At 41.9% G+C, this 18,068-nt stretch overlaps 1 protein-coding gene across 2 annotated transcripts in view; it reads left to right on the forward strand.

The window, feature by feature from the left end:
- Window positions 1-18,068, forward strand: part of FECH (ferrochelatase) — a 32,001-nt gene that overhangs the window by 796 nt on the left and 13,137 nt on the right. For both annotated transcript variants that reach the window (XM_037805724.1, XM_037805723.1), the window contains exons 2-5: window positions 3,763-3,889; window positions 9,155-9,274; window positions 10,528-10,676; window positions 17,757-17,891. In XM_037805724.1, the coding sequence (XP_037661652.1) occupies window positions 3,763-3,889; window positions 9,155-9,274; window positions 10,528-10,676; window positions 17,757-17,891 (531 nt within the window). The remainder of the gene's footprint in view (window positions 1-3,762; window positions 3,890-9,154; window positions 9,275-10,527; window positions 10,677-17,756; window positions 17,892-18,068) is intronic.

The raw sequence follows: 18,068 nt of genomic DNA on the forward strand, positions 1-18,068 counted from the left end.
CACCTGGTGTTCACGTGGTTTGAACTAAAAATGAGACTCATTAACAGCCCCACACATTTCTGATGCAAACAGTGAATGTTTGCGTGTCCACAGGATGAGCTGATGGACTCTGGCTCAGACACCTGGGTTGGGATACTCGATCTGCCACATTCTTGAGACTTGAGCAATTCAGTAGATGTAAAAGAGGAAAGGTAATCCCTCATAAGATTGCTGTAAAGATGAGCAGTATACAGGTAAAACCCCTGGCACAGTGTCTGGGATATAGAGACCCTCAAAATGTTCATCGTTAGTATTATGCAAAAGGCTGCCACATACCAAGGTGCTTAATTAATGCATTTGGTGGGTGACTGAACAGAGACCTGACTTATTTTTCTAAGAATTTCCCCACTTCATCAATCTGGCACCTATTTGAGAGGGAGTGGAGAGAATCCACTCTGACCCTCCATATTCTCTTACAGGTGCCTTTGTTAGGAAAATGATAGGGACACAGTGTACAGTGAGGATCAGCTCACTAAGGGCACTGGTAGACAATAGGCTTTATCTTTTAAGAAGAGACAGCAGCAGAGTGCCACTAATGGGGCTGAAAGAAGTATTGAATTAATCTTTTCTTTCATTAATCCTTGTGGCAAGTAAAGTCTGACAGTCTCTAGATTTGAGGTCATGGAACAATTATTAAATTATTTAACTGATTTTTGGCCCAGGTTATAAGTAACTAAGTAGAAGTATTCAAAAACCATAGCAGAGGTGGATTTCAAGTCCATTTGTATTATCACCTCTGGTTTTAAAGTGTAGGTGTAATGTCTTAATCATTTTGGTTGATATGAAGGGATTAACATTATCTGGGTTAGAAAAAATTGAGTAGTACTTCTGAAAATGAATTCAGAAAGTAAAGGTGGAAAAGCAAAAGTTTTACAGTCTATGTTCAGCATATTACAGAATTAGTAAGAAGCTTCCTGGGATTACTGTTTTTCTTTGTGCTTTTTGCTTTCCCAATTTTTTTTACAATGAGCATACACGTCTTTTGTAATAAGAAAAGTTTTTTCTTGGGTAACAAAAAACAGCATCAGTTTAAATAAATAACTAGAAGATTTTGGCTCTACACAAAATATAATTGTCTTTTTAAAGACCACCCCCAAGTGTTTATTACTAGCTATAATATAGAACCTTATTTCTATTGTTATTTTTTAAATGGTATATATTTCTTTAAGTACTTTTTGAAATAGTCCTCATCTCCTATGTAACAGAAAAGGGCTATATTATATATTCAAGCACTCGTGTACCTGCCTGCCTGCCAAGCATCCAAAATATTAAAATAATTTGGTTTTGAAGACCAGCTGAGATTCTGTGAATTTCTTAGGTCATGGGTATATTTTTGAATGATTCTCCTTCTGGGTTTGTCCAGGAGTTACAAAGTTTTGTTTTCTTAGATTATCTTCTCTTCTTCATATCCTGCAGGTTTATGGATTTTATTGTTTACAGGTCCTCCAAAGGTTGACCAGTTGCCCATATAAAGAGTTGGCTCAGAATTACCAGAATTACCCTGGCCTCAGTCTGCATTATTGCTTATTCTTAACCTCTTTGCTTAACCACATGCAGTGTGCCAGGCCCTGTTCTCGGGCTGGAGATAGGTATTTTTTCCTGCTTATCCTAATAGCCCTGCGAGGTTGGCCTTATCACTGTGTTGCAGATGAGAAAAGTGAGGCTCACTGTGGTTCAGTGAACTGTCCCATGTGGGATTTCTGCTCAGATCCTTCTGGCTTCAAAATATGGACCATGCACCACTGCCTGTACCTTCTTATTTCCCTTCTGCAGAGTGCTGAATAGATTCAGGAATCTTGCCGGTCCTTTGCTTGAATGATTTCTTTAAACTCTAGTGAGGGGAACCCTCTTTGGTTGGTTGGGAGATACTCTTTGTTTCTCTGGAGCCTTCAGCTCTTTAGGGGAGGGGAGTATTTTAAAGCCCTTGAGGAGTGGGTGTTTTATCCCTAAGTCCTGAGTAGAAGGGATCCATTATTAGCAGCATTACCCACCTTCCTTAGAATTTGGTCAACCATAAAAAAGAATTTAGTAGATAGAGAGCATGGCAATAATTAAAGTTTTCAGCCCTCAAATTGTACCAGGGAATCCTAATATACTAGTTGAAGAGTCTAGTCCCATTTCTATCACTCCTCATCCCCCCTTTTTAGGTCAGCAGGAGGAAATCTCATTTTATTTCCAACAATCAGATTATGGAATGCCAGAGTTATATTTTTGTACCCCATGGAATCTGATACAGTCTCACTCATATAAGGAACTGTGGCTATTGTGGCGTGATTGAGAACCTGGTTAAATGTCATCACGCAGTTTAGAATTGAACTTGTGTAAAATAAGGAGATGCAAGTTGGCTTGAGATTTCGTTTGAATGGAATTGAACTTCTTTATGTCAGTCTTTGTGCTTCCACTTTGAGTTAATAATGATCACTCAGCACAACCTCACGTAATTGGCTATATTGGAAATGTGCATGGTCTAGACTAATCTTAGGAAATCTAAGCGGCCTGGAGATACCATTTTCTTATACTTTATAGACATGCTGGGTTATGAAAACAAAAAAATCAGATCAGGTGCAGTCCCTAATCTCTAGAAACTTACAAATGAATCTAATGCTAGCACTAACATTATGTGGCAGAAGCTTTGCAAAGTGCTTCACTTATCTTACTGCTTTAATCTTCACAAGACTCCTCAAGCAAGGTGTCACCATCCCCATTTTACAGCTGGGGAAGCTGAGGCTCAAAAAGATTATAATCTGGCCCCAGGTCACATTCCTGGCTTCAGAGTTCCTGCAAAAAATGCAGCCCTGATAGAGTAGCCTCTGGTCTGCAGACTTCCCAGCTTCTCTTCCACTGTGGGCTGTGTCCTGCATTGGGAACAGTCTCCTGCCTGCAGGTGTGTGGACATGCCAGCCTGCATGTCCAAGCTCCATTCCTGCCCTTGCAAACTGCCACTCCTTGGCCGCTCTTCTAGTCAAGAGTTGCTTACGCTGATGGCATCATCAGCCCTCAGGATGGACCCATGAAAGAGGCCTGCTAGGACCTTGGACGAGGGCTTAAGGCGTTGAGAGCAGGGAATTCTGGGTACTGGGAGCCTAGTCTGGAATGAGGGGTTTGGACTCTGGGTGGGTCAGCTCCTTGGCCATGTAGCCACCATACCCCATGGAACAGGGTGCAGCAGGGGAGGGCCAGAGTGAGCCCTCTAAAGCCAAGGTGCTTGCCAGAGACCAGGTGTTAACACTGGGGTTATCAGAACTGGTGCTTTGTTGGGGAAGGCTTGTGGGTATAAATGAGATGTGTGTGGTTAGTTGAAAGCATGTCCCAATTTCCATGCCTTTAATCAGTGGTTCTTAGTCTTTTCTGCAGACCTTTACCTTTCCCTTGAGCAGCATGCCACCATCCATAACTTTCTTAGCTTTCATAACATGCAGTGATTCTCATCAGAATTGTGCCAAAATCTGCGGCTAAGACAGGGAGAGGCGGTGTGTGTAGTTTCTAAAAAGCCTCCCTGATGATTCTGATACACTATCCCAGGGAAGCAAACCTCCACCCCATCCCCTTGGAGATTTACTACCTTAAGTGCCTTTACTTGCCTGCAGATGAATGCTGAGAAAATAATCTCTGTTGTAGCATTTCTTTAAATTCCAAAAAATCCTGGAATTATGTTCTGAGTGCCTCTTCAAAAGAAATTACTTTTCAACCAGATTTCATGCTAGCACTTTAATTTTGTCACAGTGGGGCACGGTGGCTCGGGGACCTGTCAGCAGTGGAGGTGCTGGTTGGGTGCAGTGGCGGCAGCAGCGGCCCCAGAAACAGCCCAGCGTGTCAAAAGCACAAAACTTCAAGTTCAACCAGAGAAAAGGTATGAGTCTAATTTTAAGTGGAAATAAGGATTTCTCTTTATTGATGCAAACACCAGTGGATACAAGCTACCTTGGAGGAAAGTGCTGGGAAAACCCAATACATAAGGAGCAGTATATTATTTTCTTGGCTTCCTTTCAATGGCTGTTAAGCTACAGATTTAATCCCCACAGGGCTTTTGTAAAAGGACACATAGTTGAGTACAGTCTGCAAGTCATGTAGGTATTTGGCTCTTGAATATTGCACATAACACAAATTATATGTATGCTGGGAAGGTTTTTATGAAGCTAATATAATTGTACCTATGGAATGTATGTCCTTTACAGGGTAAAGAATAGCTAATCTACCAAGAATTTCTGTAGTAAATTCCACCATTGTTTTTCATCTAGTTACATGGTGAACCCAATTTTAATGCCATGACACAATTCATAATTTATGAAAGATACAGAGTACCTGTTTCCCACCTCTTCTCACCTCTTTGCTGAGGTACACTGGCCGGCCCGGCATTGCTGCTGAGTATCCTCTTGGATGGCAGAAGCCCCCGCTGTTCTCAGGTTTCCATCTGGTGCAGAAGCAACAGACATCTTCCTAAAGGGAGGGTGTTTAGATGACTACAGGGATAAGAAACGTGCACTTTAGCACCAGGCAGGGTGAATGGAAGAAAGTAGCTGTGAGTTTTTAACTCCTTGACCTTTCTCTCAGGCCAGACATTGTTCTGTGGAAGTTGGAAGTTAGGCAGCCATGGAAATCAAATGTTCTTAGTTTGCATGTGTCATTTTTCACTGTGTGATCATGGGTATGCTGATTGAGTACTGAGTGCACTCAGGATAGATGGGAAGGTGGGGTGTTGGGGGTGGGGTCCCAAATCATCTTCTCTACGACTTTTTGCCCTCCCAGTGATTGCTGGACTCTGGAGAGGGAGACAGGAAATAGCCTTGTCTCCATTCTGGGGGTGTGCCAAGCAGGCAGCTTCCTCCTCTGCCCCCCGCCCACCCTACTTTTCCACCTCAGCCACAGAACAAAGTACTTTAAGTACTTAGGGTTTAGAATAAGTATTTGGGGTAAAGTGAATAACTGATTTGATGTGGAACCCTGAAAGAAAAATTATTTACCATTTGTCCTAGTGGTAAAAATTCAGTGATATAAATAGCCTTAATATGAAATTATTAAAATTAAATTAAAAAAATTTTAAATTAAATATAAATTTCATAAGTAACTTTATATCATATGTATACAAAAGAAATGGGTTCATTATGTAAAATTTTGAAAATATAAACAGGCAAGAAATAAAAAGAATAGAAAAATCACTGCTCACCTCACCACACAATATTTTGTCTCTAGATCTATCAGTACCCACTGAATATATATTTACCAGAATGTGATCATATTGTACCTATTTTTATAACTTCCTCTTTTTCTTGGCCATCATATAAATATAATATTCGTCTATATTATTTTAGTAACTTAAGAGTACAAGATATTAATAATAGGGTGGTATATGGGAATATCCTGTATTTTATGCATGATTATTCTATAAACCCACAACTACTCTAATAAAGAAAATAAAAAGAGTACTATGAAAAAAAAAGTACGTAATTAAATCATAATTTATTTATCCAGCCTCAGACTGTGGAGCATGTAGGTTATTTTGTTTGTAAGTATTAGAAATGATGATGTGATGACTGTCCTGTGATCCCTTCTGATGGCTGATGTCATGAAGGCGTTGTCCTGCTTGGCACTTGTATTAGAGAAGATTGGAAAACACTAGACCAGAAACTATACCAGAGTCAGGCAGCAGGGGTCATCAGACCTTTTCTGTAAAAGGCCGGAGTAAATATTTTAGGTTTGCAGGCCAGACGGTCTCTGCTGCAGCTACTCAGCTCTGGTCTTGTAGGGTGAAAGCAGCCATGGAGGATGCATAGACAAACGAATGGGGCTAGTCCCAGCAGAGCCTTATTCACAGAAACAGATTGGGGTGTGTGCGTGCAGATTTGGTCCACGGACCATCATTTGCCAGCCCCTGTTCTAGAGGCCATGTAGATCCATGGGCCAGTTGGGCCTTTTAGGTTTAATGAAGAACTGGGATTTTTATTTCTTTATTTTGATGCTGCCTACATATAGTAGATTAGAATTATTCTGTTTCCTTATTAATTGATCAGCCATGTACATTTATAAGTTCAAAGGGAGATCCTCCTATTGAGAGTCTCAGAATATAAAAATGGTAAAATGTTGAAACCTGAAAAGGTGGGAAGTTTTGACTATGTTTTCTTCTGTACACTTTTACATTTAAACAAAGGGAGCTTGACTATTCAGACCTTGGTCTCAGATGTTCTTTGTCTGGAGAGGGGAAGAGACAGAGGCCCTTGACTAAAGCTTTGCACTTCACATTCTGGCATGGAGGGTGTTGGGCTAGAGTGATCTAATTCGCCACTCGTCATGCACAACACAGTTTTGAATTAACTGCATGCGTATTTAGGTATTTCCTGATCGTGCGCTTCTCTTTCATGTGTAATATGAACATGGGTTGGCCAAACCGTGGGCGGGGCAGCGTAGCCTCCCATTTAATGCCGCGGTAGCACTGAGCTCAGGTGTTAGAGATGAAAAGCAGGGTTCTAAATCCCATCTGAGCACTGGCACCCTCTGTGGCTTAGGTAAGTGTCTTAGCCGGGGGTTTCTTAACCAGTTGTCTGTCAACTGGCAGTGATCCATGGAAAAATGCACTTAATTTATTGTGAGTCACAGATTTTGAGGGTGAAAGATAGGATCTCAGGAGAATGCTGGTGGACTAAGTAGAAAGATTAAGGAAACATTATAATTTCACAAAATAATGAATCTGAAATTTCCAGTTATCAAGAAAAGAAAAGAAAAAAAACAAAAAACTAAGCACCAGTTTGTTATAGTGATAGTTCTGTTCAGGGTGAAAAAGTTATAAAGCAGTGATGTTTTCAATGTAGTCATTTGTTTTAGCCAAAAGGGGTTACAGACTGGTTCTCAACAGGGGCTGAGGGACCATTTCCCCCCCCATGAGATTTTTGGCAATGTCTGGAGACATTTTTGGTTGTCACAACTTGGGGGTTGGTGGGGTTACCAACATCTGATGGATAGAGACTAGGGATGTTGCTAAACATCCTACACACAGGACAGCTTCCATAGCAAAGGATTATCCTGCCCAAGATGTCCTCCGAGGTTGGGAAATCCTGGTCTAGGACAGTGATGTGAAAAGTGATCTTGGTTGATCTTTATAATCGGGTCTAAATGAGAAAATCCCTGACATTGTAATGCAACATTTCCCTTTCCCCAAGGATTGGTTCTTAACTCTGAAAATTTAGGCTGAGCATTCAGATTTCTATCTTTTTCACCTACAGAGTGTTTGATCAAGAAAACAGTTTCCACCTTTGTAAATTTGACACACTTGGCTGCCTAATATTGCCAAATGTTAACATTTGTCAGAAATTGCCAATTAAAATGTCATGATAATATCATTAGTTTTAGTACATGTTAAGGACGGTCGTCCAAATGAGTGCGCCTAAGCAGGTTTGGTTTAGTCACTGCGGTAGCTGAGGGTGATCTAATGTAGATTTAGAAAGTGGACCCTCAGCATTTGTAGTAATGGTGTTTGGGATAAACCTCAGGCTGGATATTTCTCAGATGCTTTATCAAGGATGAATGGAGGGTACCTCTAGCCAATGGAATATTAGTCAGCTATAAAAAGGAATGAAGTTCTGATACCTGCCATGACATGAATGGGCCTTGAAAACATTCTGCTCAGGAAAAAAAAAAAGCCATATGCAAAAGGCTACATATTATATGATTCCTTTTATATGAAATGCCCAGAGTAGGCAAATCCATAGAAACAGAAAGCAGTTTAGTGGTTTCCAGGGGCTGAGGAGAGGGGCAAGTGGGTGTGACTTTAATGAGTATGGTGTTTCTTTTTGGGCTGATGAAAATATTCTGGAACTGGGTAATGGTGACGGTTGCACAACTTTGTGACTATACTAAGAACCAATTATTTTAAAATGGTGAATTTTATGTTATGTGAATTATATCCTATTTTTTCTTAATGCCAAAGAAAGAAAGAAAGAGGGAGAGAAAGAGAGAAAGAAGAGAGAGAGAAAGAGAGAGAGAGGGAGGGAGGAAGGGAGGAAGGAAAAATAAATAGTGCTTGTCCTTTCATTCCTCCATGTGGTTGGTGCTGGAGCCCCTTGTCCCCTTGCGGCTCCTGGAAGCCGCCCAGCAGGCGGAAGCACCTGGTCCGGCCCTCTCTGGTTCCACCTTGCCCCAGGAAGGGTTCAGGAGTCGAGAACTCTCCCTGGTTTGGCTCACTGGGCTGTGTAGGCTCCAGAGTTGCTCTGGATTTTAGAAGTTTACATTTTTTGCATAGTACTTTTGGATTTTTTAAAATCCTGGATTGCCTAATTTCAAACTTTTCTTATGGAGTTTTACTTTCTTTTTGCTTCTTTCTGCTCATTCAGTGCTTGATTCTTTAACCTTGGGTCTAATCTGAATGAATTAGAACTGTTTCTTGCCAGGATTATCTAAGAAGTGGGTTTAGATAGAGAATAGAGAGATGAATGTAAAGTGAGAAATGTAGTTTATCATAGCATGAAACACTGAGGATAGAGTAGAGGCAGAGACTGGAGAAGGAAGCAGAGTAGCAAGAAATAATTTAATAACTGACCAAAGAGAAGGGAGCCAGGAAACAAGTGAGAGATGGGCTGGTATTATACTTTGGAGGTTTAAAATATAGGAAGACCCAAGGCTTCTTTGTGTATAATAGAGCATGCTGTGTGCCAGATACTGGGCTAATGACTTAAGCACATTATCCAGTTAATTCTCAAAGCAGCCCTTTGAGGTAGACAGTGTTTGGAGAAGTTTACAGAAGTTTGGAGAGGTCAGGTAACCTAGGTATTCATAAGGCTTTCACACGTACAGATGATTCAGCCTCAGGAAACTTCTAGATTTCTATCTGGACACTTACTAGATTTCTACCTTGATGCTCAGACCCTGAAACCATGGGATCTTTGTTCAGGGCTGAAAGTTTATTAGAGAATCATTTTGAGCTGGGTGAAGACTAGTGTCATGGATGGAGCCAAGAAACGAGGGCCCGAGTCTGAGCTGGGACCGTGGAGAACTGGGGTCCTGTGTGGTGGCAGTGGAAGAGCCTCAGGCCTTGATCTTGTTTGAATACATGAGATGAGCATTTGCTAGCATAACCAAGATTCGACTTGAGAGGAATATAAAAACTGTTACATTTTATTCTGTGTAGGAAGCCCAAAACTGGAATATTAATGCTAAACATGGGAGGCCCCGAAACCCTGGGAGAAGTTCACGACTTCCTTCTGAGGCTTTTCCTGGACCGAGACCTCATGACGCTTCCTATTCAAGAGTAAGATGCGTGTAACACCTGCACATTTTTTATAACTAATTCAGTGTGTGCCTTCCATGTATTCTCAATTCTATAGTTTCAAAAAAACAAACGATTTTAATGGCTGTCTGGTAGAGGTTAGAGCAGCATTCTTATTTTCTATTAGATTTTAGAAGGATATGATATTGGAAGGATGATAGAGGAGAGCCGTTTCCTCCCCATAGAATTGCAGTTGTCTTGACCCAGCCAAAGTACCCTTAAAGATATATTCGTACTTTGTGCTTAGCAGCTGAAAAACATTCCAGAAGCAATGATTATTCTTCATTTGTACTGTGCATATGGACTGTTGCTGTCCTGCCTCTGTTCCTCTCATCCTCCTTTCTCTCCTTTTTCTTTAAAATAATTTTTTGTAATGAAAAATTAATACATACATATGATAAAAAATGCAAATTGTATTTGAGTATTTTGAGGAAGAGGCAAGTGTCTCCTTCACCTTGGACTCTGGCCTCTCAGTTACACTGCCAGACACAAGCACAGTTATGTTTAGTGTAGTACATGCACATCCAAGTGTACGTACACACACACACACACACACACATACACACCCTCACCCCCCCCCTTTTTGTGCATAAATGTGAATACACTATATACGTTATTTGGCACTTTGCTATGTATTTGTTTATTTTTAAATTAACAGTGTATCTTGGAGATTGTTCCATAACAGATTCTATAGATCTGGTACATTATTTTTCGTAACTTTGTAGAACTGCTTCGTGTGGTTGCACCTTAATTTATTTCACCAGTGCTTCCCTGATGGACCTTTAGGTTGTTTACAGTGTTGCAGTCTTGTATATACATCTTTGCTCACATATACAAGTGTGCATTTTTTAATAGGATTAATAAACATTTTTAAAAATTCAGAGAAATGTGCACTTCCTATGCTTTATATCCTAGTTCCTGCCAGGTGCAGGATCTAAAGGTGGCATGCAAACAGGAGTCTCTGCATGAGTGCTTGGTGTCCTGGATCTTCAGGGCATGCTGCTACCATAACTTGTGGAGCAGAGGTGGATACTTCTCAGAGGGGCTTGCTTTCTCTCTCTGATCTAGCCCCGAAGAACTGGCTGTTTGTTAATGACTTCAAGCTTCTGTTTGTAAAGGCTTGATCTTGTTAGGCTCTTCTAAAATTTTGCTCTTCTGTTTTTGTTGAGTAGAAAATGTTTTTCACACTGCTAAAGTGGAATAAAATCAACTTACATACATATTAAATGATTTAGTAAGCTGGCACCAATCATCGCCAAACGCCGAACCCCAAAAATTCAAGAGCAGTACCGCAGGATTGGAGGCGGGTCCCCCATCAAGATGTGGACTTCCAAGCAAGGAGAAGGCATGGTGAAACTGCTGGATGAGCTGTCCCCTCATACAGGTACATTGTTCCTTGATTAATATGTCACCAGGTTGTTCTTGCCAAATAGTTATGAAACTGAAAACCATATTGGATGCCAAATGCTGTTCTGTGTATTGGCAGCTCTTGATTTGTGGGAATTCCTACATCATACATGGTCACTTAACTCAGCTCTTGAGGCATTATCCTTTGCCCTGGGCTGGATAGCTTTTTCCTTTACTGTCTTACATTACAAATAAAAAAGTTAAAGATTTGGAGGATTGATTTCAAAAGGAAGTTTGAGGTGTGTGTTAAGTTGAGCTAGATTATAAGGCAGAAAAGCTACATACCATGAATAAAAGATGCATGTATCATTGCACTGGAAAGAAATCTATGGGAAATGGATTGAGGCTGCTACTATTGCCTTTTCATTCTGGGTGGGTAGCTAATTAGATTAATGTTTAGAGCAGAGGTAGCTAGCTGCCACTGAAGCCACGAGACACTAAGCCTTCTAGCAACTGCTTTCAGCACTCAGCTGTACCACCACTAGATAGCATTTACATGCCTCTTTGGATGTGGCACTAAAAAGAGGATTGTGTGCACCTGGTAAGTGCCTTCTGAGACGCTCTACCACACAGGTGCTCATGTGCAGACTCAAAACACTAAATCCACGAATGAACTAAATGTGCCATATTTAATTGCATCCAAGATGCCATTTATTGGAGGACACATCATTGTTTTTATATGATACTGAGAACCAAAAAATGTTGCCAGTTAATTTTATGACACTGGCTTGGTTTCCTAGGGCTGCTGTAACACAGTACCACAAACTGGGTGGTTTAAAACAACAAAAACTTATTCTCCCACAGTTCTGGAGGCCTGAAGTCCAAAATCAAGGTGTCAGCTGAATCGTGCTCCTTCTGAAGGCTGTAGGGGAGAATCCTTCCTTGTTGCTCCAGCGTCTGGTGGCTCCAGGTGTTCCTTGCTTGTAGCTGCTTCATTCTAGTCTCTGCCCATCTCCATGGGGGCTTCTTCTCTCTGTCTCTGGGTTTCCTTTTCTGTTTCATATAAGGACACTGACATTGGATTTAGATTCCACCCTAATCCAGGATGATTTCTTCTTGAGAACCTTACCTTAATTACATCTCCAGTTGTGGTCACATTTTGAAGCTCTTGGTGAACATGAATTTTGGGGGGACACCACCCAACCCAGTACAGATGCCATCGGTTGTTGATACTGACCAGAGGTGTTAACATTGAAAAACTGCATCTGAGGCCACGTGAAATACATTAATTGCAGCTGCTCTTCCAGACTTCAGGATCAGGACAGGAGTGGGACACAGTGGGGACCCTCCAGGGGAACAGCCTGGCTAGGCAGGACCAAGACATTGCCAAGTGTGAACCCCAGTTGCTCTCAGAATCATCGTTCTCCATCGCACAAAGGCACAAAGGGCTCTAGCCCCTTAAGTGGAGTCTCCCACTTGGAAAATTGTTCCCTTGCATTTCTGAATAGCGGATGAGCTTCCTGCCCTTACTTGCGGCTCAGGGACTTTTCTTATATAGCTCATTCACACATGCCGCAAGGTAGCTTTTGAAGGACTGGGTGAGGGAAGCTTGGCTGACCTTCACTCACACCTACCTGATAGAGAGCAGACACTCTAGTCGTTAACAGTTTGGCACCAATAAACAGTTAGCGTGAATGAGCTCTGCAGTTGCTGAGCTTCTTTAGTGGAAGGAGGAAGCAAAAAGATGCCATTTTTATATTACTGTAGTACCCATCACCACAAAGGGCCCTAGTAGAGGTGTCAGTCTTGAAAATGAAATCCGGATGGAGGGGGCATCCTTCCCTTCTCCTCTCCCTGTGTGAGGCTGCTGGGTGTCCATACCAGACAGGCCACCTGTGGCCTTGGCCAACCAGGTTGGCCTGGAAAGAGTCTCACGGAATGACCTGGATTTAACCAGCATCCCACTTAAATATGAAATGTCTCGTGATTTTAATGTGTGGCCATGTAGCACAAAAAAGAAATTACAAGCATGTAGGTAGATTCTAGGGTTAATTATTCTTTGCTTTGATGGGAGCCAGAGAATAATACCACTTCATTCTTACATAGTAAAAATTGTGTGAAAGTCACATTTAAAAAATCAGTTATTAAACACTGTCCTGAAGAGACTTATTTTAAAAGTCCATTATTCTCTGTTATTACATTTATTACATTGGGGATAAGTTTAGGGTATCCATGAAGCATAGATCAATTCAGTGACTCACCTGTCCACTCACTAAAACACCACTAACGCAGACCCAGAAAAACATGTTTTTAAACTTAAACCATTCCAGTGGGTATGAACCCATTGTAAGTAGGAACTTTTGATGAGGTTACTTCAGTTAAGGTGTGACCCACCTCAGTCAGGATGGATCTTAATTCTATTCCTGGAATCCTTTGTAAGCAGATTGAAATTCAGACACACACAGTGAGAAAGCCACAGGAGTCAACAGAAGCCAGAGAGTCTGCCTTGTGCTTTGCCACGTGACAGAAAAGCCAAGGACCAAGGATCGCTGGCAGCCAGCCCCAGAACACCACAGTCTTCTGGGAGAAAGCATCACCTTGATGATGCTTTAATTTTGGACTTCTCCTAGCCTCAAAACCATGAGTCAATGAATTCTTGTTGTTTAAGCCAACCCATTGCATGGCATTTGTTTTAGCAGCCAGGAAACTAAACCATCATCTTTCCTCCTTTCCTTATTCTGTTCACTTGTTTGCTCACCCACCTGCTCTTTCAGCCATTAATTCACACATCCATCTAGCCATCCATCCATCCTTCATCCATCCACTCAGCTGAGGTTGGTATTTATGAGTACTGAACCTGTGACAGGTGTGTGATGAGGATAAAGTCCGTCAACCCTTAACTTCATGGAGCAGCACATTTACTGGTAATTTTCATTCAGGCAGGGAGTAAATTCTCTTGGGGGCTACTTTTGGCTTCGTTGGATCTTGGGAGCTTGTCCAGGGTGCTGTTCATAGGGCATTAGTACTCATCATCATGCTTTGGCATGTCACCGTCCCTGGTGGCCCAACTTGGGTGTCTGTGAGGCAGGCACGTTAAACATTTGCGCTCTGCTGCGTGGTGGAGGACCATTGTGATGGTTAAGTTCACATGTCAACTTGGCCAGGTTTTGGTGTCCAGTAGTTTGGTCAAGCAAGCACTGGCCTGCTTGTTACTGTGAGGATACCTCATAGACTTGATTCATCAGGAAGTCGACTGCATCTATGGCTGATTGCATCCTCAGTCAGCTGAGGAGACTGCCTTCAACAGTGAGAGACGTCTTCATCCAATCAGTTGAAGGCTTTAAAAAGTGAACTGATGATTTCAGCAGTCAGAAGGGGTATTTCCGTCTCCACTTCAGCCAGCTTCCCCTGGGGAATTCATCGAAACCCTTCTTGTGAATTCCCAGTGTGTGGCCTGCCCCACAGTTGCATGAGCCAATTCCTATAAAAAATCTCATAATATTTACATTTATATATATATAGCCTGTTGGTCCTGTTTCCCTAGAGAACTCTGACTAATACAACCACCTGCCCGTCCCAGCAGGCCTACTTTGGCCTGAATCATTCATTCAGCATCAACACTGAGTGCTGCTATTCAAAGTCGGAAAACATGCTTTCTTCATACAAGAAGCTTTCAGTATCCTGGGACTTTGCTGCTTCAGGCCAGTCTGCTTATGGGACAGAGGGAAAATACTGACGTCTTTCTGGAGAGACGTTCTCACAAAACATGTGTGAGGTCTGGTGTCACACAGGTGGCTTGAAGGGAGGGAAAATGAAATCTTCTTAAGGTTTAGGAACGTGGAGGGAATTTTGCATTGAAGACTTCAGGCTAGATGGCTCCCTTGGGTCTTGCTGCAGATCACCCAGACGGACGGTCCTGGGCTGCCTCCTCATGCCTCACCGGGTGGGCCCCGGCCTGTGATCAAGCCCCAGGTGCCTCTTCCTGAGGGTGGGGCGGTCACAACCAATTCCCTCCTTCCCCAAATCCCTTCCTGTGTTTCTCCTTCCTGCTTTCTCGTCTTTGTTTCTGTCTCTTTCTTTCTCATTCCTCTTCCCTTCTTAGCCTTTCTTTCCTGTCCTTTCTTTTTCCCTAGAAAATTATAAAGTTTATTTTTGAACTATGTCTATTTGTTTGTTTGTTAGGACACGTTCCTTGCAGGCAAGAAAATGTGATGACTACAATCAGACATAAATGCTGGGGGAGTGGGTTAAGGGAAGTGTGTGTTTGTACAAATAAGAAAGTTAAAAAGCATTTTTGTTTTAATGTTTCATGCTCTCATGTTTTTTAGGGAAGTAGTTGTTGCTTGGTGTAGCCAGTAAGACAGTTCTGAGACCTGCACGGGCTTTGTATAGAATTGACCAATTGACTAGTGCAATGAGTTATACCAAGGTGTGACTGGGAATTGGTTTCATCAAGTTACACTGCTTGGCAGTAATTTAGGGACTAGAGAAGGGAATAGAGAAGTGGAATCATTTAATATAAGACTAAATCTAAAATACATTTTACAAAATTATGGTGTAACTATTTGGATTGTGACTAGTTTTAACGAAGCTGGAAGTGGGGACTACTCAGTAGATAATTCAGTTGTTCACAGGATACCTCGTGAGTAAGAGCCTGGGTACTTGTTCATATGGACTTGGCTTTGCCTGCATGTCTGACAGCAGGCAGGTTACTAACCTCACTGAAAATGGGGATGGATATAGGGACCAAGTCCTAGGATCATTGTGAAAACTAAATAGGAGAGTCCTGAAAGGGGTTAGTAATGTGCTCAGTATCTGGGAAAAATTTGAACCAACATGAGCTTTTGTTTTTATTCATTAGCACAGAATGCGTAATCTGATGCCAATGAAAAAAACATTGTGCTGCACATTTCAGACCTCAAAGAATCACGAATCCACATTTCAGCAGTTGTGATGCTAAACTAATGGGCTGTCAATTAGCCATGCTTTACCCTTTAAAAATCCAGTTTCTCAGCTTGTTCCATTTTTTCCCTTTTTGTAGTCCTGGCCAAATGGCATTCCTGGGGCAGCCACTCAGAGTCATGTGTTTGGGGTGCACTGAGTCTCTGGGGGTCACCCACCCCTTGCCCCTGCACTGGCTCCTCCCCCGCTGCCCTCGCCCAGGGACAACCAGCCACTTAAACCCACCCAGACCAGCCAGGATCCTTGGTGACCAGTGCTAGTTACTGCCTCAGGATGGACCCATTCAGAGAGCGTGTATAGTCACTTTTTCTAAAATTTGTTTTGCAGGCCATCTTTAAACAGGCAGTTTAAATTATCTGTTCTTTGCAGAGCGTTTTACTCTCTTACTTCAAAATGTGGTTACCCACCCTACCTTTATCTGTCAGGGCAGCCTCTTCTCTTCTCCTGATCGGCGATATTTGAGGAACTCCTGTCCCCCAGGCATTTAAACAGCAACTTTCAAATACCAAGCAGGTGAAAAGAAAATGTGAGAAGCTGTTGACCTGTAGCACTGGGAGATTTTGTTATGTCAATCTGATAATTGTATTGTCTCAAAATATAATAGAAAGCAAATTCCACTTAAACCTCAGCTCAGATCACCAAGAATTGCTTCAAAATGGACTTAATGATGTTGTTACAGTTGGCAATTCTAGCATGAACCTCATAATATTTGAACAGTCATCTGGAGCTTGCTTACGGGGTCTTGCCTTCTGGTTTGTTTTAAAGGCAATTCACTATATTTTATTAAAGAGAGCATAAAATTTGTGGCCTAAAAGATACAGACAGCCACAAAAGACTCAGTTTATACCCTTTCCTTCCTCTTTTTTCAGTCCCCAAAGACTGAATCCAGCCATCCATCCCATGCACATACGTGCTTCTCTCTCCTAGCTGTATTCTGCTTCTGTCCTTAGTAAAATGCTCCATTGTTTCACAGTTCCCTGGGTCAAGTTTTTGAGGAATGTTATCCATGTGTATATACTATAAATTTGATAGTCTTTTCCTTCACTTTAACCTAAATGTTTCTTGTGGCAATTTAGTGTCTTGTTCTTGGTTGCAGCACCTTAATGCTTTGGACAGTAATCCCATCTTGGTTTTATTAATGCTTAACATTTATGTGCTGCAGTCTTCCTAGCATCCTTGAGTATGATTTATGTGTAATTCTATGAAAAGGCAAGGAAATAGACTGCATAGCTCTAGGAAACTTTTAGTTTCGTGATTTGGTAAAGCCTAGGAAACTGTGCTTTATGGTTGGGGATACTTTTTGAAATTCAGGAGAAAAAGACCCAGGAGGATAAAGGAGGAAAGAGAAGAGGGGGTTGGGGAAGAGATGGGAGAGCAACACAAAGATACACAGCTGATTCGTGCCATTTAGATGCTAAGAACAATGACTTTAAATCCCACTTGGTGCCTCCAATTTAAGCAGTGTTGTTCCCCATACATTAAATGGAGAGAATCATTTTAATTATTTGTTGTCAATGAACTTTATTATTGAGATGTGAAATTGTGGTTTTGTGTTTGTTTCTATAAACCAGGTGACATGGGGTCTAAAGTGACAGAAAGGGGAAACTGACGATGCTCAGGCTTGGGGGCGTAGAGCGGGCGTGGGCTCGGGAAGGGACCCTGGTTATAATTCCAGCTCCACCATCTGCTAAGTATGACTGTGGGCAGGTTAGTGAACCCCTCAGAGCCTCTATTTCCTTATCTGAAAACTGGGGTTTACATGAGACAGAGAACACAGGGCCAAGTGTCCAGCATGGTGCCTGATACTTAAGAGTAGCTTGTGCTTAAAGAATAAATGTTGGTTCTTTCCCCCTTCCCTGGATTCCCTCTCTCTCATCCCAACCAAGCACAGAGGATCAGGAACAGAAACTTGCATTTAAAAACTATTGTTCTGAGAAAAAAAGGGGTTTAATCCCAGTAAATGGTGATTGAAAGTCCATCTACCAGCTGAAGACTGGATAAGATCCAAAGAATATTCTAAAATTGTCTACATTCTCAGCATCGTAGGAAATTAGGTTAACTGTTCTTTGTTCTGGGCATTGCATTATGTTCAGCGATTCCAAGAAATCTATATAAAGATTAATACTTTCTCCTTTCCACACATGCTTCCTAATAGCCCCTCACAAATACTATATTGGATTTCGGTATGTCCATCCTTTAACAGAAGAAGCAATTGAAGAGATGGAGAGGGATGGACTTGAAAGGGCAGTTGCTTTTACCCAGTATCCACAGTACAGCTGTTCTACCACAGGTAAGGGTGTCGTGTGGGAAACGGGGGGCGGATGCAGCCCTGGCAGACACAACCAGGGAGCCCGAGTTCTGAAGGAAAGGATAAATCATATGAGATTTGAATGGCAAATCCAGCCTGTCTCCTTTAGACACGAGCATTCAGTTCCATCTATTTGAAGTCTCATGGTTCATCTGTCCC

The sequence above is a fragment of the Choloepus didactylus genome, chromosome 16, assembly GCF_015220235.1.
Source record: "Choloepus didactylus isolate mChoDid1 chromosome 16, mChoDid1.pri, whole genome shotgun sequence".
Classification (NCBI taxonomy): Eukaryota; Metazoa; Chordata; class Mammalia; order Pilosa; family Megalonychidae; genus Choloepus; species Choloepus didactylus.